Source organism: Lepidochelys olivacea, assembly GCF_965140295.1.
Source record: "Lepidochelys olivacea isolate rLepOli2 genome assembly, chromosome: 6".
NCBI lineage: Eukaryota > Metazoa > Chordata > Testudines > Cheloniidae > Lepidochelys > Lepidochelys olivacea.
The window spans coordinates 71,156,168-71,182,106 of NC_140416.1; the positions used below are offsets into that span (position 1 = coordinate 71,156,168).

The following is a 25,939-nucleotide window of genomic DNA, read 5'->3' on the forward strand; positions in this document are numbered from 1 at the left end:
AGGGATTGGGATACAGAGGGGAGCAGCAGGGGGCTCAGGGCAGGGCATTGGGGTGCAGAAGGGGGCTCAAGGCAGGGGGTTAAGGGGCTCAGGAGGCTCCGGGGTGGCAGCAGCGTGCAGCGTACCTTAGCCCTGCTGCACCACAGGGCTGGCAATGCCGTAGGTTGGACTGAAAGTCCTGACAGGCCGGATCCGGCCTGTGGGCTGTAGTTTGCCATTCCCTGATCTAGCCAGTTATTCTCCATTTTGTAACTGTACATTTGATTTTTCCTTCCTAAATGAACTACTTTGCACTTATCTTTATTGAATCTCATCTTTTTGATTTCAGACCAATTCTCTAATTTATCAAGGTCATTTTGAAGTGTAATCTAGTCAGTGCAGGAGCTGCAAAGAGAACTCAGGATTCTTCCACCCTTCTTTTTACTTTGCTATTAGATCATCACCTGTATTATAATAACACAGAGGTACTCAACTCTGAAGAATTTTAGACACTTCAGAGTTGTAGAAAAGGCACCAAACTACTTCAATCTTACATCCTCACGTGACATTTTCATAGCAATTTCACAATACCAGGGAAGGATGACATGACAATTATTTTGCAGTTCTCTGCACTTCCTTCTTTCTATGCCCCCCTTTTGTGGTTGTCAGGATGGACAGGAACAATCACTGGCACACCTATCCTTTTGCCCAGCACTTCCCCACTTGGCCTCTATGACAGAGCTGGTTGAAAGTTGGAATTCCTGTTCAGCAGGAAATTCCAAAATTATGGAAAACATTTGTTTCATTTCACAATGAAAAGCAGAATTCTGAAAATTTCCTGCAGAAGGGAAATCTGAATAAATTTAGTTCTGAAATAATCAAAACATGTTATTTTGGAAACTTAAAAATAGAATTGATCCTGGGAGACCAAACTTTGGGGCTCCTGGTTCAGCAGTCTCTCTCAGGGCTTCTAGGCTCCCTGTGAGCCCTATCAGACTGATCAGAAGTCATAGCTGAGTTGGGAGCCTCAGAGCTTGGGAGCCAGGGCTTTTAGTTCTATAGCAGAGAGCCTAGACACCCTGAGCCCCTCTCTGTGGCAGGAAGCATGGAAGCCTTGAGAGCCCCCAAGCTTTCCAGGCTCCCTGCTGCGAAGCCAGGAGCCAAGCCCCAGCTAGAGACAGGATTCTGTGGCAGGGAGCCTGGCAGCCCTGAAGTGCCTATCCCAAGATCAGTTTCCATGGCAGAGGTGCCCGGGAGCAGTGGACCCTGGAAGTGGGAGTCCCCATCATTCCATGAGGCTAGCTGGCAGGAAACCAGGCAGGTTTCTGATAGAAAGTTGCCTGTGGTTTGTTGGAAGTGAAACATGGAATATTTCATACTTGAGCAATTGGCATTTTCTGATGAAACCTGTATACTGGAAAAATCCCTGACCAGGTCTGCTCTGTGATCAGTGCTCCCTTCCTTCTGACTGAGACAAAGACCCTTGGACACACGTGCAGTGAAGTGGGAAGGCTGTGTTGGGCCATTATTTTAAGTGGTATATGTACATTTTTTAAAAGCTAGTTTATTTTACTTCATTACTACAAAGAAGCCTTTACCATGTGGATTTTTAGTACTGAGCAAAGTATTGAAAATACACACACTCAACATATCAAATCTGTTCTTATCTTTAATTACGTAGTGGTAGCAACAGATTAAAAATCCCTTCCAATGCTGATTTGTTTGAAATCAGCTAAGGTCAACTGCTTTTTTTTTAAAAAAAATCTCCAAATATCATACCATGATACAAGAGATGCTTCCTCTGGTTCAGTCTCTTCCACTGGACTGAAATCAAGAGCATTTTTGTCCAACCCCAAGAGTTCAGCTATGCGCTCTGCTCCATACAAATCACCATATTTGTTAATAACCTAAAAGGGGAAAAGATGAGCTTCTGGTCAGGACAAGACACTGCTGTCACATCCCCTTCACTTTACCCCACATTTGTCAAAAAATTTAAAACCTCAGTTTTCCAGGACTGGTACTGCAAGAACAGTGAGAACTCAGAGAGAGAAAAAGCATTTAAAAAAATGAAAACTAGAAGCATAAAAGGCTATTATCTAAAGCTTTGGTATAATTTAAAGTAATTTGAGCTGGCATGTTTTTCTTTTTTTAGGGGGATGAGGGGGCTTTGTATCCTAATGATGACAATGGCTGTAAATTAGAACTGCATGGCTGATTGACAGCACAAAGTTATTTAGAATATATGAGTCTAGGAATTAAGCCAAAGCACTCTCTCTTCTTCCTCTTCCCCCACCCACATCACAACTGACTATTCCCAGTAAGATTTACCATAACTACGAGTTCCATGAAACAAAATACAATTCTCAAACATTTGTATGCTTATACCACAAAAATACAGATATTTGAATTAAATACACAGTATATTGTCTTACGTTAGGCATAATAATATAAAGAACCTACCTTCCGTTTTACAAACTTGTCCCAGTAATTGTTAGGAAAGGATCTGCATAGATAAAAAGTTCTCAAGTTATTTAACACATCAATGGAGGCAAAAAACAAATAAAATTCTTGCTCATGGTAACGTTTTGTTACAATTTGCTGAGCAGAACTACTATTCATGTCAGTGGGATTTGTGCAAGGACAGTAACTGGCCCTCATAAATTGTAATTCACTGTAACATCAATGTCTCTTCTCGCTTTTTCTCTTTATACCATCCATGTAAATACTTACTTATCAGTGAAATATAAAGGACAGACTGCTGGTTGCTTTCATTTAATGCTCACCATTACCTGATATTGTGAAGGCTGCCATAATAACATCCTTCAACACTAAACAAATCCATTTGAAAATCCTTCCTAGCCCCCACCCACACCCCAAGATACATGCATGAGCACAACCCACATTTGCATTCTTGGAGAAGATAAAGAAGTTTCTCAATGCAGATGACTCTTTTCAGCATGTAAACCACTATAGTAGCCTTGATTTCATTTCTATCCATGGCGGAAAACCCAGAAATAGACATTTTCACGGGGACATGTAGCACCAGATGTCACAGTGCACTGACGCTATAAATATAAGGATGATGATTTAGGTTATGTTTACACTTAATGTTGGTGGGGTGTGATTCCCTGCCAAGCAGACATACTCGTGCCAGCTCTCATTGAGCTAGCACACTAAATAGTAGTGTAGCCACAGGCAGTGGCGAGGGGCAGTTCTGCCTAGCCACCCCGAGCACAAACCCAAGAGGTCCAAGCAGGTTTGTACTTGGGGTGGCTAGCTTGTGCCACCACTCGCCACTGCCCATACTACCATTGCTACACTGTTATTTTTAGTGTGCTAGCTTGATGAGAGCTAGCACAAGTATGTCTGCTAGAGCTGGGAATCACCCCCACCCCCACATCCAAGTGTAGGAGTAGCCTTAGATGAAGCAGTGATTAGTTGTAATTGTATTCTCTGATGGTACATCATCCTAACTAAGGCCCTACTTAACTTGTGATATTGTGGAAATTGCAGATTCTGCAATATTAGGCATCCACCACAATTTTGACAGTGGGAGCCCTGGCCACCAAGGGCTGAGAGCGGGAGTCTGCACTGTCAGCCCAGGGTGGGCACTGTCTGCCTTGGGCCCCTGCTGTCAGCCCTGGGCAGCTGACTGTTGGGAGAGCCCGCTCTCAACCCCATGTTCCCGCTGTCAATTTCAGCCCCCAGCTCTCAGCCCTGGGCAGCCGACAGTGGGAGACCCTGCTCTCAGCCCCGTGTTCCCATTGTCAGCCCCGGGCTGCTGACAGCAGAAGCCCCCACTCTCAGCCCAAGGTGTCCGACAGTGGAAAATCACAGGAAAGTAATATTGGACCTCATTACTGCAAATAACAAGGTCTGTTATTGTTTTTCTGCAATTTTCCATGGCTTGTCCACAACTCAGCTGCAATTTTTTGACAATCATCCCGCAATTCAAGTAGGGCCTTATTTGTAGCACTTACCACTGTTGGGTCCAAAATCCCAGCACAAGGCCAGATAGAACACTGACAGCTCTAATGTTATGAAACCTTACTCCAGCAGGTGGCGTGCCCTTCAGAACAGCCATGTCCCTAGTGTCCCCAAAGGACCGTTCCTTTCAGGGAAACTGAAAGTACTGTGTATAGAAGGGTACACAAACATGGAGTTATAAAGTTTACAGAATCTTCAGTCACCAAAAGGAGGGTGAGGGGTGAATAGTTCTCCTAAAATTGCCTCAGCAACAGATTCCGCACTCTTTGGACATTATTGAACTCCCCAAGGTCTTCATGAAATAATTTTTTTTAAAGAATAAGATACTGCAATAGCCACTGGGAAATATGTGTATCTTGAGCTGTAACAGGGGAAAAAAATGTCTTCCCTTCATTATCTCTAGTGTCAGGAGAGACAGAAGTATGGATTGTTACTTGCACCTAATTGACCATTTATGGTTCTTGACCTTTTTAGGGATGGCAGTGGCCAACAGCCCCTCATCATCAGAGTCTTGTTCCATATGATCACATAGAATCAGGGATTTTTCTCTGCCTCTCAGCCTTGAATCCCTATATCTGGTAGTATCGTTCATGACATAGTAGAGGCTGAGAGTTTTGTGTCTTTCTGTACCTGTGTTGTCTGTTACCTGGATGTGGGTTCAAGTGTCGCTGCTTGTTTTGAAAACTCTAAAACCTTAAAGCACAGGTTGCTTCAGATGCAGTGGACTAGTTCCATAATGACCTGTATCTTGTCTAGGGATACCTTGAATTGAACTGCATTTATCAGAGCGCCTATTTCCGTATTTTATCTCATATGATATGTAAAAAGTTCATTAAAACATACAGAAGGTGTTGTGTATACTGAGAGAATCATATCTTCAAGTACATTGAGGTGACCGACGCTTGAGATCCACTTCACATCAAGACCAGATTTTAGTCAGCTGAAAGTGGTGTTCACCTTTGATTCAACTGGAGTGGTGATGTAGCAGGAGGAGTACAGACTGTACAATATGTTCTTTGAGCCCAGCTGACAATGTCTAACTTCTTAGCACTGATTCTGAATGCCTTAACTGCTTGCTTTCAGGAGGCAAAGAAACATGTTGGAAGTCAGTGGGTTCCTTGTTCTGCAGTTGGGAGGAGGTGAGGCCACCCTCTCAACATTGGTTTCCAGCAGCCATAGTGTAGTGGGTCAAAGAACTCAAACGCTCATCCTTAGACCCGAAGGCCCCTGGTGACATGTGCATGTAGATATAATTGGCAAATTTGTCATGCTCTTCTCAGAAGTAGACAGTGTTGTGGTCACATTTATCAGAAGGCGAGATAACTACACTTGGGACTTTTTTACGTTGCTTCCTCTCAGACACTTCAAATCTTTAGGATGAACTACTGGCAAAAATAAAATGTGCACATGATCTGGAGAGAGAGAAAAGTCTGAGGATAGGGAGGCAAGGAGCCCTGAGGCGTCTTTGCTCTCACAGAATAAAAAACCTAGAGGAGACAGAAGAAATCATGATTTTTTGTTTTCTAAAACAGCCACTGAGTCAAAAGAAGCACCATGAAAAATACTTATATTTGGAGAATAAAAGATTTGCCTGAAAAAATATTGCTCAGCACCCATCCATCTGTAATACAGCTGATGGTGCAGGACTGCTGAGATAGTGTAGTGAGCTTCTTTATCAATAGAAGTCAAAAATGAACTATTGTTAGGATCTCTAGGAACAGAGGGCATGTCTGCATAGCTCCCCTGTTGGAGTAGTAATGGCTCAGAACTTTAGAATAATGGGAGTTCCTGTCTGGCAGTATGGACCCAAGAGTGAGGGATCTGTTGTGGTAGATGTCTTTTAAGAAAGAATGTTACACTTGTATAATAATTATCACTTTAAAGAATTTCAGTGGGTTTTCAGTCAAAGAAAGATGACAGTCCTACTTAACAAAGAAAATGGGTTGGTTCTTAAACAACATATGACAGGGAAGTAGATAGACTGGATGGTTTAGAGAACCTACAGTGGCTCACACAGCTCTAGATAACTCATCCGAAATTGCCTTAATCTGATAGTAACTGAAATTAATAATCTGAAGGCTGTTCACTGACTATGTAAAAGGTTTTAGATCAAATCCTACTTGATAAGTCTCCCTCTCACACAAGTCACCATTACAGTTAACAGCAAGGTCTTGTCTGCACGGTTGGCAGTATGTTGTACGGCACATGTACATGCCCCAGTGCAAAGCATGTTGTGTCCACACGGTGATGTGTAGCTATATGGAGCACTGAAAGGCTCTGGCAGGCAGCAGGCAGTAGGGAAAGGTTCTGGTGATGGGGAACTGGTGGAGCCTTTCCCCGCTGCCTCCCCCTGCCAGAGCCTGCCCCCACAGCCACAATTTGTCACTCTGGCAAGGTTCTGGCAGCAGGGAGGCAGCAGGACACTACACTGCTAAAGAGAGCAGTGTAGATTTGTGAGGCACTGCTTGGGCTTGTAGAAAGCTGTGCAGGGTATATACCCTAAGGTTCTGGTGTGTCTTTACTCATCTAAGCAGTGCTTCACAGTCTATAGTGCTATTTAAACCCATGCTAGGAGGTGTGCAGTGTATGTACTCTACACATCACTGAAAGTGTAGACATAGTCTAACTGGCCTTGGTGGTAGTTTCAGTGAAGCCAAGATGCTCCCTCCAGCACAGCACTGACGTAATTTGGTAGGACAGTTTGGGCAAGCTTGCATTGGCACTATCATTGCTGTATTGTTTCTGTGAATGCATAATATATTTCAGTCTCTTAATGTATTTTATAGAGATGTAAATCTGGCATGCTTCAGGCACAACAGTAAACTTGGAAATGAGTTTTCTTTGTAAAATGAGATAGTAAGTAACCACCATCAGTGGTGTCTGTTTGACAAGGGCAAATTATCTGTGGCTTGTCAGAGCCAGTTCAGATTCTAGGTTCCTCCTTCTCACTCACTTACTGGCATGATGACCAATCACTATCCAGAAGTTCTCTCTCTGTTGGGTTTCCTCCTCTTGAATCTTCAGTTTGACTCCTTTGATCTGACAGAAATCTGTTAGCCTGATCTACCTTCCTAAGGAAGAAAGGCTTTTGTTGATGCCCTCATAGGATTAGCCTGTAGATGGGAATATAATTTACCTTTCTGTGATTTGACCTGAGACAGTGCATATAATGATTTCGGTTTAGTAGCACCATATACAACACACCATAGGGCATGAGAATAAGACTTGGAACTGAACCAGAAGAAGGAGGGGATTGCCTAACCTTACAGCTACTCCCTCCTAAAGGAGAGTTGCTCATCTAAACTGTGCTCTCAGCTCTCTGAAGCCAAAGGATGGGTCTATACACACCTGCACATTTGGCCCATAGTGCCTAGTGAGAATGTAGGAAGCACCTTTGCAAACCTTGTCCACTACCACTTCCTTTCTCTGACCTAGTAAGTGGCACAGCTGAAGTGGAATCAGTTCTAAGTCTCACTGTACAAGAAATTAGGGCACCTGGACTTGAGGGCAATACTCCTGATGAAGGTCATGGCATAAGGGCAGAAGGATTCTTATCCCTTCCAAGAGCATCATCAGTTCCATATGTTAAGATAGCCTTGGCCAGGACAATCAGGATTAAAGGAATCCCATGATGAGTAGTTTTCTTTAGGACTCTCCATAGGAGTTGGAGGGGAGGAAACATGTAAGCCAATGAAAAGTTCCATGAAATGACAAATGCATCCTGCACTAGCATTGCTGGGTCCAGACAACCATTGCCAAAAAAGGAAGCACTTAGCATTGAATTTTGTTATGAACAGTTCTACAATGGAGATTCTCCACTTCTTATAGCTACTGGAAAACTGCTATGGACAACTCTCCTGGGAGACTCTCGATTAGTATAACTAGCATGCTGTACAGTTAAGGAGACCTGGCTCAATAAGATCCCTTATTTCATGGAAATCTTAAAAGTTCTTAAAGTTTTCCTCAAGAGTTTGAGGCTGACTCAGGGAGAGCCTCTTTTCCCTGTGCATGAACTGCATGAACTGTTCTGTCTGTCGCAGCCCCAGAGACCATCTCAGCCACTCCCTCACTCTGCAGCTGTTTGAGAGAGAGTCTCAGCTCCTGCAGGTTACCTTCCTTCCTCCCTATAGGAAGGCTGGGCAGGCTGGCTTTGTCTGACACAGGCCCAGAAATCCCTTCAGTTGCTGTCTCATTCTACTAAGTAGTGAACATTTTTCAGTGAAAGCAGAAAAAACATTTATGCCATCCATGGGAAAGCATTAATCCATGAGACATGGTTGAGGTGTTTCAATCCTCTTCCTTTTATTTTAGGCTTTTCTGCTCAAGACCTAAATGGCAGCCACATGTAGCTGTGGAGGTTGCCTACCTGCATGTTGCTCTGAGTGAGGCAGGAGTGAAGCTGGAGAAGCAGAAGAGGGAGCCCTAAAGAGCAGGAAAATACTAGATGGTCATCACCCTGCCTGCCAAAGTGAGGGATGAAAAGAAACCTAGTGTTTGCGCTATTGTGGACTGAGCCTCAAAAATGATGTTTTTAAATACTTTGCACTCTTCTAGAACTGCACGTATGTTGTTGTTTCTCTCAGCTCTGCAAATCTATTAATCCACAGAAACAAATATCGTAAAGCTTATAATTTTAAAACACATATTAATTGCAAGAATTAATACATTTCACATAGTAGTATTTTCCCTTGAAGATCAAAACACGGCAGCAGTACTGCCAATTCTGGGCTATAATACCCGTTACAGAAAATAATCAGAAAATAACACCACTTTGCTGTAGGGAACTGATGAATTCAACTCCTACACAAAACCGGTTTGTAACTGGAAAAAACAAAGTTAATTATTTCACAAGTAGAACCTTAACCTGCAAACTGAATTCTATTGTTGCTAACATTTTCCTAGAATCATACATCAAAAATATGTTGCTTCTGTGTTTTAATAACCATATATTAATCAAAGCTGTCATCACAGAGTATTATTCAGCTTGTTGACTCTCGTTACATTTTCTAATGTGCAATTATCTACTGACAAAATGAAAGACCATTCTGGATGTAAGAAACAGATTGGCAGGATTCCAGAAGAATATTTTCAAGTAATTTTTTAATTCTAACTTTTTACCAATCTGTGTCATCACACTATATGGACGAAATTGAAATCAGTGGAAAACTCCTAGGATATGGCCTGAGGAAAATAAAGCATTAAAAGGCTGCTAATAATTCAGACATTATTCCTAAAATACTAAAAGAGTTTTGCCTTAGAGATGAGCTTCAGGAAATCATGCTTCTTGATGCAAGAGAACAAAACTAGCATACTTAACTTTTAATGAAAAAGCTAGTCATGTTGTTCAATGCAAAAGAAAAGAAGCATTTAAAGATAACTGAAGAAAATACATACTATGAAAAGACACCATACACTGGCAAATTTATGCACAAATAGAAGAATTCAACTACTGTAATAAGGAAATTCTTTATTAGGTCAACTCTGGCAGCTGCCATGGCATATTTGTTTAGCTACTACTAAGGTACACTGACACAGAATGTATCTTTTGGATGGGATATGTAACTTATGAACTTGGTCCGAGACTGGAAAATACTTTAGGTAGAGTAGGTTGCCAAAGTGTGTGTTAGGAGTTTAACACTTGAATCTGATAGGCCTACACTTCTATCTGGAAGCGTAAATTCCGGCTTGAGCAGACATACCTGCTCTAGCTCTGATCGACCTAATGTGCTAACTGTAGGGCTAGTCACTGTGGGCATATATCTAGTGTCTTGGCTGGGATTGGACTGGGGGAGCTAGCCCCTCCTGCTGCCGTGGCTGCACTCTATTTTTAGCATAATTGCTCTGATCGAGCTAGCACAGGTATATCTCCTCGAGTTGGGACGTACACCTCCAGCTTCAAGTGTAGATGTACTCTAAAATTGGGAAAGCATTATCCCAGCCCAAAGATAGATAGGCAGCAAAGGCTGTAAGTTCAGAGTAGACAATAGTGGTAGCAGACCATCAGTTCCTAAAGAGAGCTGTGCTAAGTGTCTTATAACACAGGAGTCTAGTCACAGACAGATATTTGTTTATGACTGGATAAGGTAGCTTTTTTGACTTCTTCTCATTGACAAAATGTTGTTTCTTTCAGACATATTGGTAATTACTTTTGAAAGTCCGTTTTTTAAAATACTTATTTGTACCTGTAAATATACAGCCAACAATTGTTTTAGACTTGTAAAGAATTGGGTACATTGTTGTTCTTCTCTAGCCTTATGCAACTGTCTTTAATCTACAATGCAATAACAGGGAAAGGAAGGAGATCTAACTGTATAGCTGGGCCACTCAAAAACATGCTATTAAAACCTCTTACAGAGGGAACTCAGAAAAATAGCCTCCAAGCTAAAGTTTGCTTGACAAGAAAAGTGTTAATTAGGTAGCAGTGATCCCAGTTTGGAAAGTTCTAAAATCCATCAAATTTCCTTGTCACATTGCCCTTTATATATGGAACCACAACATTCCAATCAATGTTCACTGAATGCCCTCTATCTCTTCTGTCAGAACACTCTACAACAGTTACTTACCTGTATGGCAACCGTTGTTCTTTGAGATGTGTTGTGCACTTATACATTCTACTGTAGGTATATGCGTGCCCATTGCACCTGGGTCTGAGACTTTTATCAGAAGTAGGCTTGTGTGCCCCTGCTATCTTTGTGCCTGGAGCCAACGTATAAAGGTGTGGCTACCACCTCCCTCTCAGTTCCTTCACATTACCACAGAACTAATACCCAAAGTAGCGATGAAGGCATGAGGGCCGTGGAATTTATATGCGCGCAAGACATCTTGCAGAACAACAGTTGCTATATTGTAAGTAACTGTTTCCTCTCATTTGACTGTGCACATTCACATTCCATTGTAGGGTACTCACCAGCAGTAACCCTACAGGTGGTGAGATTCTGGATTACTTGAAGAGAGCCTGCAGCACTGACTTGCTGAAGCTGACATTGTCTCTGGACACTTGAGTAATAGCGTAGTGCATGGAAAAGGGATGTGCAGATGAACATGTTGCTGCCTCACAAATATCAACTACAGGTATGTTGCTCATGAAGACTCAGAAAGTGGAATTAGCTCTAGTGGAATGGGTGGAGGAGAGACTTTGCTTGGAAAGCCTGATACAGTCAGAAATCCAATGTGATATATAATGGGCTGTTACAGGTTGCCCTTTAATCCTATCAGCATAGGCTACAAAAAGACTGGGAGATGATCTGAAAGATTTCCAGGTACAATGCAAGAGGTCTCTAAACACCCAAGATACACTTTTTCTTTGGCCTTGGTAGAATGAGGTTTCAGCAAGAACACTGGGTGATGGATAATCTTATTGAGATAGAATGTGGAGACAACCTTAGTGTGTAGCCTACGAGAGATCTTGTCTTTGTGAAATACTGTGAGAAAGGAGGGTTAACCAGAAGTGCTGGAAGATCTCACACCCTCCTCACAAAGGTAGCTGTTACCAAAAATGCTATTTTCATTTACAACAATGGCAAGGATGTTGTTGCCAAAGGTTCAAAGGGGGGACCCATCAAATGGGAAAACACTCAATTCATGTCCCATGAAGATGAAGGACTGGACACAGGTGAGCATGAGTAAGTCCCTTTAAAAATCTGGATATGAAGGGACACAAAAAGATAGAATACACATCCACCAATGGATGGGTATTCTATCACAGAAATGATTGCTAAATGGACACTTATTGAACCGGGAAAATGATCTGAAGATTTCAGATGCAGCAGGTAGTTTAGTATGTGTCTAACCTCGGTGTTAATTGGTGATAACTCGTGAGATTCAGTCCAGACTGAAAACCTTTTCCATTTTACTGCACAAATGACTTTGGGGGAATCCTTTCTGCTGATCTCCAAAATGGCCTGGACATCTTGGAAGCAGACTCTCTTCTTATTGCTCAACAAGAGATCATCCACACCATGAGTAGAGAGATTGTAGATTGGGGTGCAGTGATTTGCCTTGATTCTATGATAAGAGATCTTCAACCAGAGGTACAACTATGAGTGATCAAATGGAGAACTGATAGAGGTCTGTGTACAAGGACTGCCTTGGTCAGGCTGGTGCACAGAGTACGGGTAGTCCATGTTGCCTACCATGAATCAAAGAGACTTTCTGTGGCCATGATATATTTGCATGTGAAAGTAAGTATCCTGCAAATCAAGAGCAGCATATCAATCCAGAAGGGATAACAGACACAAGGGTGACATCATGAACTTGATTTTCTTGACAACTGTGTTCAGCTTTCTTAAGTACAGAACACAATGAAAAACACCTCTCTGGGCATCAGGAAGTAGTGGGAATAACAGCCTTTCCTCTGTGTCCACACCCTACACACTGTAATAATCTTTGTACAAAGTATGCCTCGTGATACTGTTTTGAGGTCTAATATTATAATTTGCTGGTCAATAGTATCTTGATAAAATGTGTGGCAACACTGTATGTGAAATTATAAGATTTCCCTATATAATGTAATTAACACACATTCCAAAACTACAGCAGAAGTTGTCGAAAAGGTCTGTCTCAAACCAAGTAATGTGTGCTCTGCCTAATTTGCATTTAAGCACTAAACGGTAGACAAAGAAACCTTGAACAAGAGAGGAAAAGCAGCAGGGAATATCCTTCTTTTTGTGTCCAGAATCTCAGCTGGAAATGTTTTCCAAGGGCGTGGGGAGGAGACAGACACTATAAAAAGAAGGTACCTTCCCCCCGCACCCCCCCCCCACAACCCTCTCTCTCGTCCCCTCTCTGCCCATTGATTCACTGCACCAGATGGGACAAATGAAGTAGCCACTGAACTGGAGAAGGGATCCTGGCCTAAGAAGTTTGGTCAGTAAGACTGCTGAAAGCATGTGATGTGAAACTTTGCATTGAATTTAACATAGTTTGTTAAGTTAGGCAACAGTTGCATTTTATCTTTATTTTTCTTTTAACCATTTCTGATGTCTTTGCCTCATTACTTGTACTTACTTAAAATCTCTCTCTTTATAGTTAATTGTTTTATCTAATCCAGTTTGTTTAAATCAAGATGTGTGCATAACATTTCTATCAATAAAATGACAGACTTTATATAAGCTTGTATTGTCCAGGAGAGATCTGGGCAGGACATACATTTCTGGGGGTGTGTTGGAGTGTGTTGGGGTCACTCTGCAATATAACCCAGGCTGGTAAGAGCAAAGGTATGGCTGGCCTGGCTGAGGCACACACACAGACAGAGCAGTCCTGACTGGAGGCTACAGCAGCAAAGCATTGTAAAGGGCACCCCAGGTTAGAGGGCAGGCATGACACAGCTACTCATTATTCTGCATTGTGCCTTGGGTATGTCACAACTTCCTTTATTGCTCCCAGTTGTAAAAGAGACTGTATTTCTTGAAGCAAAACAGCCTCATGAGATGGGTCCCTGAAAAAGGATGGGAAAAGTGGGTTGGGGAAAAGGAGGGATATGAACTAGATGGCATATCCTCCTTTACTGTGCTGAGCACCCACTTGTCTGATGCACTGTAAAAGAGAGAGAGGCATGTCCCGAAGATGAAAAGAGATATTATTGGTGTACTTGGAAGCTACTGAAGTCCACTGAGAAGGGCATGCTGTGAAAGATACCAATGGTCAGCATCTAAGAGGCTTAGATCTCAGGCATTCTGAGGTCTCTTATGTTCTTTATCCTTTGGGGTAGCTTTAGGGTAAAATTGCCTTTAGCACTTGTTTGCCACCATGACACTAAAAAATCTGGAACTGGGTGGTTGGAGAAATAATCAAATTCCTTCTAGGGAACTTGGTATTCCATGACTTTCTGGCACCTTCATGACTTCTGCAGCTGCAGCAGCTTGTGCAGATGACCCCTGGGCCTCCCTGGAGTAGCTGGCCCCAGAGCCAGCTGCTGGGGCATCCCCGGGGCCAGCTGCACCAGCCGCTGCTGGAACGGCCCCAGGGCCAGCTGCACTGCTGCTACTTGGGTGGCCCCAGAGCAGTGGTCCCGGAGCAGCAGCGGTCCTGGGGGCTGCCCTGGAGCAGCAGCAGTCCCGGGGGCCACCCCGGAGCAGCGGTCCATGGGGGCCTCGGAGCATTGGGTGGATCAGGTGCAAGCTGTTGGACCCCCCAGAGGAGCTAAGATTTAGTCAGGGGTATTTATAGCAAAAGTCATAGACACGTCAGAGGCCATGAATTTTTGTTTATTGCCTGTGACCTGTCCAGTACTTTTACTAAAGATACCCATGACTAAATCTTAGCCTTAGTAATAGTTAGTGCAGAATGTCTTGTACAAGTTGCACTTGCACTCCTAGTGATGTGACCACCCTCCTCATGAAGTTGTGAACAACTTTAAAGTCTTCAGGAGGAGGTGAGAATGACTCTGGAGCTAATGAAGACCTAGACACTCCTGAAGCAGTCTGAGGCCCAGTAAGGCGAAGGTGGGTAGTCCGTCTCTATACTGCTCACGGTGGTGAACACCACACCCGGACATTCTTGCAAGAATAACACTATTGCGCTTCAGCACAGGTATCCTTATGTAAGAAGATCTGAAAGACCTGTCATGCTCCATGCCTGAAGAGGAGGAGATATATTTACCCTCAGTGACTGGGAAGTTGTTCCTTTAGGTGTTTGTGAAGGTGTTGGCACTGGCAACCTCTGGTGATGCCCTAGCATTACTAATGTCAAAGATGTATCCACTGGTGCTGATGGAAGCAGCTGAGGTGTATGGAAGGCAGAGAGATGAGTCACCATTGATGGTGCTGGCACTGCCTATGTTGTAGGCTGCATCAATGATGTAGATGAACCTTTTGTGCTGTGATGATAAAAGATGCCGATGATGCTGACATGGTTGAAACTACTGTGAGTGGTGTTGGAAGATGCAGGAAAGGACAGTCAGGCAGGAGACACAATAGATCTTTTGCCATAAAGAATGATTGTGCTGTCAATGGTGTCGATCTCTCTGGTAGAGAAGAAGGCGCTAGTCTCGATGGCCCCACTGGAGCTAGAGTCAATAGTGTCACCTCAGATGGTGCTGGTGTCATTTGGTGTTTGTGATGAGACCTCAATTCAGCACCAGACTACTTTATTTTATTTTTTAAAATCTTTGTCCCTTTTTGTGAATGAATAATGAGATTTTGATGGTCTGTCAGTCTCAGAGGACAAAGAAAGTTTCAAACGCTCCATGGAGGCCATGGGAGACGAAGATGAACAACTGTTTCTCACTCAGTATGGGCTTAGGAGCTGAGGCAGCTGGAGGTTTACTACTGATGAATGAGCTCTTCGTCCTCCTGTGGTTAGGGTCGGGCACTGAAGAGAGACACATTGCCTTTTCAGGTAGACGTACCTTAAGGCAGAAGTCCCTTTCCTTTTTCATCTTCATCAGAAAGGAGGTACAAATGGGACATTCATCCCTCACATGTCCCTTGCCTAAACAGATTAGGCTATTTTGTGCCTATCACTTACAGGGATCACAGCCCTGCATGTGGCACCTTGTTAAATCCTGGCAATTTTTGCATACTGACCCCCAGCCTCGAAGGATCAGTAAACTATCTAACTATAACTATATGCAGAAAAGAGGATTTCTCTTTTTTACATGCTGGATAAGAGAAGAGAAACAAATCTCAAGAGTGAAGGGGAGTTCCAGCTATTGCCATGGGAGGTAAGAAGGAACTGAGAGGGATATGGCAGCCAGATCCCTTTATGCCGTCAGCTCCATGCATGAGGATAGTGAGGGTACATGTGCTGCTGACAAAAGTCATCAACTTGAGTGCATTGGGCCCACATACACCTACGGGGAATGTGTATGGAATAATCACTCAAAGGAGAACCAACTTATTCAGTGAATCATTCCAATTATAAACACTACAAACCACTCAATGCTTATTGTCTCTTGTATTTTACAGTTCTATAGCCTTTTGTGCCTTTAAGTCCTTTGGGAGCAGGGACTACGTTAGGCACAGCTTACTCATTGTACAGCAATGGCGTAACAGGGCATAAGTAATATGTAATTATAATGTACAATTTTCTACATGTTTTATTTGATGAAAAATTAAAACACACTGTAATGGTGTACCTATATATAGCACTGATGTATCAGTTTGCCACAGAACAGTACATCTGCATGAGATGGACCACTAGAGAACACACATGTAAAAATCTATTTGATTTGTGATGTACCCTAGGTGCACTGTCTATGAAAAGTGATTATCAGTAATGGCTCTATATCATTCTCTTCAGATTAAGCATTATTCTGTGTTCAATCTATTACACTGAAGAATAATCAGTTTGGTTGCATTAACATGCAAATGGTAATTTGAAATCTCAATATTTTTAAAAGTGCCTCATATCTATCCTTTCTAACCAATTCAACACCTTGAACAATGGCGGGGAAAGAAAACCCAAGTGACCTTCTGAACTGAGTGCTGCTCAACGTTATTACAGTTCTTTGTTTTTTTCCTCTCTCTTGCCTACATTTGTATAATTCATGCACAGAATAGCAAATAAGACTTCTATGGATCACTGTGTGAATCCTACACTCTTTATTTACAAACTGGACAGAAAAGTCAGATCTACTTAGATATTCTGATAATGCTTTTTTAGTCCAGGTTTACTTATCTTGTTATACACTAATTGTGTCTGATGAAGAGGGAAAAAGTACCAATTTATTATATGAATTAAAAAGGAAAGAAGAAGAATATAACAAAAAGAGAGGTGCAAAAGCCAAAAATTGTTTTCCCAAGTGATTCATTTGTAAAATTTCTTAGGGGAGAGGCTGAGAGGAGAGACTTACAAAAGCCTTGAAGTTATAAATTAAGCATTGCTATAAATTTAGCCATTGACAAATCAAACCACAGAAAAATACAAAGAGGAAAGGAAAAATACATTCCCTGATATGGTATTTGCTATGTGAACAGATCTTTGGTAATATCAGACCTCAAAACAGTATCTGCTATAAAATCTTTGTTGGGATATCAGGAAAGATAACCAATTTTTTGTGTGGACTAGGTGGTATGAGTGTTATGAAGTTCCACTGCAAAATTTGGTGAGCTATACTATTTTTAGATTTTTTTAAACATCTTGTTTTACTTACGGAGTGTTTATGACCAGGCGATCCCATTGTCCTTTAATGTCATCCTCTGAGGGCTGTTCTGTAATGTACAGACCATCGAATTCCAACTTCCTGGCGATTTCCTTTTCGCGCTTAAATACAACCAGGGGAACCTTTGGAAAAGGGATATTTAAAATGTTTGCAATGGTTCACACATTTCTTAGAAACAATTAGGTCTCTCTACAGTGTAAAACCAACCCTCAGAACACTACCTAATTTCAAACCTTGGAACTGGGTACATTCTAAGAACAGGGTATTCTGGACAGTGGTGGGGTTTGGAGGGTTACTCAGCTCAGGGGAATAAAAAATGAGTTCTGATGTTGCTTTTTGTTGAGAATATTGTATTTAGGAGTGACCATAAAGGTGTCAGGGCTCTTGCAGCAGCATCTTCAGCCACTGAAAGTTGTTTATATAAAAGATAAATGTATTTATACTAAAAGTTAAATGAAACTGAACTTCTGGCAGAAAACAGAAATCAAAGCGAAGTCTAGATGCTGTACTTCACTGTCCTATCTACAAATCTTGGTGGAAAGCACCTGGTGCCAGAAAGTCTACTATGGGGTGGTTGCATTGGTGCAGTGTGCTTCCAAACTGCCCTGGAGAGCAAGCCAGCAATATCCCCAAAGTTGGTGATGCTCACTGGGGTGGGTGTGTGGTTAGGGTGGTCAAGAATGTATTGATTCAACACATGGCAGCCTCTGTTCAGACAACACTTGCCATCACACAACAAAAACTCCGAGTAAGAGCAGATGGGGAGATACTAACATTTATTTTCCTTCAGGTTAATCCCTGCTAGAATAAAGAGAGAAGATGACTGCTTTTAACGTGATTGATTAGGCTTTAAACTCTGAATATTTTAAACTATATTATACTGTATTATGTTTTCCTCAGAGCAGTAAGATGCCTACCAGTTCTGTGGAAGCCATTCAGATATAAAGGTGATGGATGCTTAAAAGAGTCTGGACAAAAATAATCATCTTGATCTCAGCTCTGATATTCATTGTGTTACGCGGAGTGATTTTGGTATTTGTCTACATTCAATTGAAACTGAAGAGTTCAAAGTCTCAGAACAGTGACTTGGAGTTAGTTGTCTACCAAACATGATTAAGTAACTGGGTTTCAAACATACACACAACTCACCTTTAGACAATAGTATCCAATCACACAGACAAAGGAGATGATAGTATGAATAACTGCTAGAGCCCTGAGTGTTGGTGCCATGTAACCTGTACTCTCTTGTAAAACAAAAAACACCACTCCCTCTTCCTCTTCCTCTTCTTCAAATGAATTCCATAGATCAGAGTCTTCCTCTAACTCATCTAATGGTTCTTCTGTCACCTGGAATGGAGAAATACACACATACACACACAAAGCAACAGGAACAACTTAAGCTTTCTTCCATTCTCTTAGTCACAGGACAAATCTCTTTTTGCTCCCTATTTCTATTTTAATTTTTTTATGAAGATCATTTTGCACTTTACATGAGCACTGAGTCCTAAAGAGTGAAGTTCTTCATCCTCAGAACAAGACAGGCACAGATACAAGAAGAGTGCAGGCTTCCTACACTACCTCATCAATGTACCTCACACTTGACATAGAAGGAGCAATTCAGTGGTAGCTCAATTTACAAATCTCCCTGTTAGGGCATGCAATGGCAAAAATGAAAGCAAAATCAATGCAAAAGTAACACCAATGTTTTATTAAATAAACAATTAATGCAATGCTGAGATAGACTGGTATAACAAACTTCAGGGTTTGTTTTGGAATTTACATTATTTTTGACTACTAGTCTCAGAGAAAGGGGGCAAAAACTATGTTGTTGTCACCAATTTACTTGTGCACACATTTTTATTTCACAGTCTTCTTTAAAAAGTTTACAAGTCTTGCTATAGCAGTTGATTAGCATTTCACACTAATATCTGGCCAACAAGCTCCCAGTTGCTCTAAACTCTGCCAGGGCCATTGCGAAACTGGCCTCAGAATCAGGGAGCCATAATCGGCTCCCGGAAATCCAAAATTCTCTATCCTCTTCTATGACCAGTGGAGGCTGGATGCAGCAGAGAAATTGGCCTTTCATTTCTAGGTTGTCAGTACAGATCAGTATTGGCCAAACTGTTACCATTTGATGGCATGTTTGATGACCTATGCAAAATTAATTGAGCAATGTCTTCCACATGCCCCCACCAAGGGTTGGTCAGACCAACAGGGATGAGCCAGTGACACAGGAGAGAATTGATGATACAGGGAGCTGGGTCCCTCTTCCTCTGATCTTCTGCCTCCCATTGGCTGGGCTGTGGGGACTAAGTGGGCTGATTTAAGTTCTGCCCAGACATTTCTAGGTCATTTAGTATAGGATCTGAGTTCTTCAGGGTGCTGCTGTTACGACCAATTGCCTATTTTCATATCAAAAAGGAATTTTTCCTGTTCAGCCAAAGTGGCTGAGGCCCAGTAGGGTTTTTTTTTTTTGCTTTCTGTGCAGTGTCATGGAGGCCCAGCTGAGTTGTAAGCAATAGGACTTCAATGTTTAATATTAGACCGATTAGTTAGTCACAACTTGAGGCTGGTGATCAATGCAAATAAAGGCTAAAAGGGCCAGCTTCAAGGGATAAATGAGAACCAGAATTTCGCTGGTGTGCCTATAGGAGAAAAGGAAACCTGAAGCCTTCATGGACTAATGTTCCCCCTTGATACTCCTAGCTCCCTGGCTGGGGGAATGCAAGAGGATTCAGAAGTGAGCTAAGTCCTAGATTTAGGTGGATCTACCCCAAGGAACCTTGCACTGAATCTTTAAATGCCTGGCATATCATGCTGTAAATTAATAAAGTTGCAGCCTGCTGTTTAAAATCCATCCTTTGCATCTGTTATTCTTTTGCTTGTACGTCCTCAACAATTTAAAACAGGTTCCTAGTGGACAGGTGTCTTCAACACAAAAAATACCTTCACAATAGGCACTAACAACCTTGTTGGTTTCAGTGAGAAAACAGACGGGATGATGGGTATGAAGACTGAAGTATTGTCTCACACCTAGAAATAGTTAAAGATGAAGACAATGTGGGGGAAACAATGCACTGAAGTCCCCCATTGCTACCCTCTACTTTTTTTGGTTTTGTTTTATTTTAAATAAATTTTTAAATTGAATTGTGAATATTTTAATAAAAAAAGCACTGAACACTTTTGAGGAAAAAGTAGCCAAATTTTACAAATAGACAAAACAGAACTATCACACACAGAAGCAAAAACGTTATCTAAGCCAGCTAGAGTATGAGAGACCTTAATATGATTCCTAAATGATTTAGTTATCATTTCCATGCTGAAAATCAAGGTGATCAGTATTATGCAAAGAGTTGTACTGTTAAAGAAACAGTCATGTGAGTTGAAGTACCAATTTAGGATTAGATTTTAGAGAAACATTTAAGAAAATTGAAAGTGCTTTGAGAGATGGAGGGTTTTTGTTTTGTTTTGTTTTTTGGCTGGGATTTAGACATTCCTTTGTCAGGGTTTGCAAGCCAGACCTAATCACATTGTGCCAGTGCACCAGAGCCAAAAGAAAAAAATGACAATAAATAAAAGCTCAACTGATTAGTTTGTTTTCATTGTCCTAGATTGAATAAAATACAGAAGTACCTATGTTTAGTTACTCAAGGTGTGATTAGTAACTCAGGTAAGAACATAATTTTAGATACATTATTTCTAGGCTGGCAGTGTTGATTTTAGTCAGTGCATGTAGGGCTTACAAAAATGGGTGTCCAGTTTAGATTAACTATGTTAAAACCAGCCTTCAGTCAGCTGCTCTGGAAAATAAGTAGAAAAGCCTACAAAGAATGAAATGCAATAAATAATACTTTACCTTGTAGAATAGCAGTATAAAGTTGATGGCAAATGCAACAAACAGAGCAAGAAATCTTAAGTTGTAGAAATTTCTAGCCAAGTAATGCTGGAAATACGAGGAACATTTAAATAAAAAAAAATTAGAAGTGTCATGGAATCAGAATTGGGGAAGCAGTTAGGAAATTATTTAAGAGAGTCAAATCTAAACTATATTCTGTAATGTTCAACAAAACAATTAGAGCTCTCATGGTAGAATCACCAGACTTGCTGTCTAGAATTTTTGCCACCTTTTCTTTTGTATCTATATATTCATGACAGGATATTTTTGGCCTTAGGGGAAAACTACACAGAGGAGCCAGTCAGACTCCAATTGGCAGAAACCAGTGGCGCTGGAACAATTTGTATGGTGGGGATGCTGAGAGCAGGCCCGCTGAGAGAGGGGGGAAAAGGAGGCAATTGCCCAGGGACCGCTCCCGGAAGCGGCCGGTACGTCCCTGTGGCCCCTAGGGAGGGGGGTCTCTGCGTGCTGCCCCTGCCCCAAGTGCACACTCTGCAGCTCCCATTGGCTGGGAACTGCGGCCAATGGGAGCTGCGGGGGTGGTACCTGCGGGCAGCGGTGCATGGAGATCCCCTGCATCCCTGCCGAGGAGCTGCTGCAAGAAGGGTGTGCCGGTCGCTTTCGGGAGCCACCCGAACACTCCACCCTCCCCACACCCCAACCCCCTGCCCCAGCCTAGAGCCCTCACCCCGACCCAAACTCCCTCCTAGATCCTGATCTCACACCCCCTCCCATACCCAAACTCCCTCCCAGAGCCCGCACCCCGAATCCCTCCCGCACCCAAACTCTCTCCCAGAGCCTGCATCCAGCACCCCCTCTAGCACCCAAACTCCCTCCCAGAACCTGCACCCAGCACCCCCTCCAGCACCCAAACTCTCTCCCAGAGCCTGCACCCCATGACCCCTCCTGCACCCCAACCCTCTGCCCCAGCCTGGTGAAAGTGAGTGAGGGTGGGGAAAAGCAAGGGACAAAGGAAGGGTGGGATGGAGTGAGCAGGGGGCAGGCCCTCGGAAAAGGGGCGGGACATGGACGTGGTGTCAGGGAAGGGGCGGGACAAGGTTCTTTGGGTTTGCTCGATTAGACAGTTGGCAACCCTATCGGACGGGCATGTGGAAGCCCTGGCCGTGCTGGAAGACCACACCCAGCAGCGCAGCTGGCAGCTCACTGGGCACCAGCCAGCGCAGGTGCAGCACCGCCCAAATGTCAGGCAGACCACGTCCACGGCTTGTGCGTGCGTGGAGGCCCATTGACTATTTTGCCCTGGGGCCCGGAATTGCTGTCAGTGAGCCTCTGAAGCAAACTGTAAACCCCTTTTTTATGGAAACCACTTCAAACCAGGGGGTGTGGCAGCCCCCCCAGCACCTCCAGCACCAGCACTTATGGTAGAAACAGAAGCAGCCAAAGCAGAGACCCTTTTTACCTCTGGACATTCCAGTCAAAACTGTAGAATATTCTCTGACTTTCTCTATCCTGTGCTGATTGGCTGTTTGCTCCAAGCTTCCTCCTCCCTTTCTCTCCAAGTCTCTTCATCTCAGCGTCACTCAACATCTTACCCTCTTCTCCCCCGCCATTTCCTGTCCTGCCCTCACTCCCTTTCTCTGCCTTTTTCTTTCCATTTATCAGATCCCCTCCTAAGTAAACTCACCTCCCAAAAATTAAATAAATGAATAGTAGAACTAAGTCGATGTTTTCTGCCATCACACTGTTCACTCTATTTGTGTGTTGTACCCCTCCCCTGACCCTGTGTCTGTCTTCTCTTTTTAGATATTAAGTTCTTCAGGGCAGGGATTGTCTACTATTCTGCATCTGTATGGTGCCTAGCACAATGTCGCTCCATTCTTGGTTGGCCCTTAGGCACTACTGTAAAAACATGATCAATTTTAACAAATAATTAATTTGTAAAAAACTGACAGTATCTCTTCCTTGTATCTCATGCACAGCTGTTCTCTGTGTTATTTGACTTCTGTTTGACTAAAAGAATGGGAGCAAAACTTACCAGCATTTTCGTTTGATAAATTTCCACGACTTTAAAAAAATTAGCCATAACTGCCTCAGGTTTCTCTATTTTTTGTCCATGCCTTCGTTTCTTTTTCTTGGTTTCCTCCTTTCCCAAATGCTCAGATTGTACTTCTTCCTTTGCTTTGTCTTCTTTCTCACCATCTTCCATGCTAGAAAAAAGATTACAGAAATAAAACAGAGTAAGTTCCCGCATTGTCTATGCTATGATTAAAACAGTGTGTCCCAATAAAGAGAGGCAGGTTTGAGTGTGAGTTAGTTGCAGAGAAGGTGAATGGAGGTGAGTGACTATGAGAAGTGACAGTTAGAGAATACAACCAAGAGTCAAAAAAGTTACCTTACTACTAAGTGAGGTGGAAGAATAGCAATAATCCACTTAGTGAGTTTAGGGGCGATCAATGGAGAAAAGGCAAAAGCAGCTCAAAGTGGGGTTACTAGCACCAAATGCAAAATGTACAATTACTTGCTGCCTAAACAAGTGAAGTATGTATATACCCAGTGCAAGTAACTCAAAATTATCAGAGTTTATGTGCAGAATTTTGAGTTCAAAGTTGAACAGAAGATAGAAACATTTATGGATGTGCCACACAATTTCATAGCAGAGTGGTTTCATTTCAACCAAAAAAATCACCATAATAAAAGTAAGGAATCAGTGAGGAATGAAAGGAAAATTTCCTTCAGAAGGACCCACCTTACAAAACATGTAGAAGATGACAATTATTCCTCCTGCACAAAAGAATTCATAAGAACATAAGAATGGCCATACTGGGTCAGATCAATGGTTCATCTAGCCCAGTATCCTGTCTTCCGACAGTGGCCAATGCCAGGTGCTTCAAGAAGAAATGAACAGAACAGGTAATTCCCTTTATGAGAAGCAAGTATCAAGACTCACTGTTGTTTTAGAAGATTCAGTTTTCAAAACATAAATAGCTGACTGTGTGATAACGGTGAGAATGGTAAGGTAAATTACCACCAAGGTGGGAGGGGATTGAAACTTTGAGGCAAGTAGATGGTTGGTTATAAAGAAATGGAGAGGAGTTTGTGGTTTGGTATATAGCAGTACCAGTGAAATAAAGAACCATTTGAGAGAACTCTGAGGAGCTACTTACATTATTACTAACAAAGCATCATTCCACGGCTCCTGCATTAACTTTCTTTGGAATGCCCCTGATGATATGCACAGGAGGGCCAGCCATACAAAGAGGAGAGGTTTATGTTTAGTAAGCTCTGGGGAACCTTTTTTGGAAAGTAGGATTCTATAAAGAAGGCAGGGTCTCCTCCTTAATCAACCAAAAAGGATTTAGTCTGCTGGCAATGACAATGAGGATTTGGGGGAGTGAATTTTTAGAACTAGAATTTTTAAGCTGCATGCTTGCAGGTACTGCAAAGTACTTAAGTTGAAAATGAAACATGGTAGTAAATAGCAGAAGTACAAGGGAATCTGTGTATACAATAGTGAGAGAGAAGCACTTATGATTTAATTGGAAGGAAGTGCAGAAGAGGAATAAGGAAATAAACTGTCAATAGAAAGAGGTTAGGTGAATTGAAAATAAAAGCTATAAATGCCTACATAACAATATGTAAAGCCTAACCAAGAATAGGTGAGGTGAACTATCTGGTATTGGGGGAATACCTAGATATTTTATCAATGGCATTTGATAAGGTACATTACTAGCCTCTGGGTCAGGAAACTGAAATCAGTTAGCTGAGAGAGATTAGGGAAAAGGAATAAAATCTAATAAAATCTAACAAAACCATTAAAATGGGAGATTTGAACCACCTAAATATAAACCAGTTTAATATCATAACACAACATGGTGTAATAAACAAAAGCTTCCGGAACTGCTTGTTTTGGAGCATACAAGAGGAGAGGCTATTTTTGTCTTAATACTGAGAAACATATAGAATTGATTCTTTGGATTCTTAGTACAGAGAAATGCAAAAGAGTTTAAGTGCAGTTGACAATTACCAGAGAAGTACTGTAACATTGCAAGTAACATTTATGCTTAAAATCCTTGCACAGGGTTGAAAGGAAGGGCAGACAAAAATACCAAAATAATTCTCTAACAGTGAAATCTAAGAAAGGGATTTTTTAAAAATGAGGAAATTAGTTAGAAAAAGCCTGAAAGGGAACAAGTTAAGAAATTAAAAATTACTGAACCATCATGGAGACTTTAGAGTCTACCTTGTTAAAGTCACTGAAGGTATGTATAGTGCTGAGAAAGAAAATAGCACAGTTAAGTGTCTAGCTACACTAATTTATTTGGGCCTCAAAATTATCCTTTTAAAAAATAAATCTCCAACACAAGTGGCTCAAAAACACCAGGACATAAACTTAGCAGGTTAGAAGAGGTATTCGTAGGACTGAAATTAATGGAACTAAAGTGAGAATTTGAATAATAGACCAAAATATAAAGAATAATAATAATAAATTGTTTAAGTATGCCAGGAACAAGAAAGCTGTGTGAGTCATCAGATTTGCTAGACCACCTAGTTATAAAAGGAGGCAATCAAAAAGAACAAAGAAATTGGCAGGACTATCAATCTTAATACTTCAGAAGGTTGACAGAACGAGGAGTAATGGTCTCAAGTTGCAGTGAGGGAGGTTTAGGTTGAATATTAGAAAAAACTTTTTCACTAGGAGGGTGGTGAAGCACTGGAATGCGTTACCTAGGGAGGTGGTGGAATCTCCTTCCTTGGAGGTTTTTAAGGTCAGGCTTGACAAAGCCCTGGCTGGGATGATTTAGTTGGGGATTGGTCCTGCTTTGAGCAGGGGATTGGACTAGATGACCTCCTGAGGTCCCTTCCAACCCTGATATTCTATGATTCAGCACAAGCTGATCACACACTGCCTCACCTGCTGCTTGGAAACAAGTGAAGTAAATACCACACTAATGAAGGCTGTCATGTTAAAAATGTTTCTCGGGATTTTAGGTGAAGCAGCTGCAGAGAGTTTTACA

At 42.0% G+C, this 25,939-nt stretch overlaps 1 protein-coding gene across 1 annotated transcript in view; it reads right to left on the bottom strand.

Moving 5' to 3' along the window:
* The window catches only part of RYR3 (ryanodine receptor 3), a gene marked incomplete at its 5' end in the record, with an annotated part of 579,989 nt that overhangs the window by 22,905 nt on the left and 531,145 nt on the right, over positions 1-25,939 (bottom strand). Inside the window, 6 exons of the mRNA XM_084631721.1 lie at positions 1,759-1,886; positions 2,440-2,482; positions 17,060-17,190; positions 18,218-18,415; positions 20,925-21,011; positions 22,960-23,131. Coding sequence (XP_084487847.1) covers positions 1,759-1,886; positions 2,440-2,482; positions 17,060-17,190; positions 18,218-18,415; positions 20,925-21,011; positions 22,960-23,131 — 759 coding nt within the window. The remainder of the gene's footprint in view (positions 1-1,758; positions 1,887-2,439; positions 2,483-17,059; positions 17,191-18,217; positions 18,416-20,924; positions 21,012-22,959; positions 23,132-25,939) is intronic.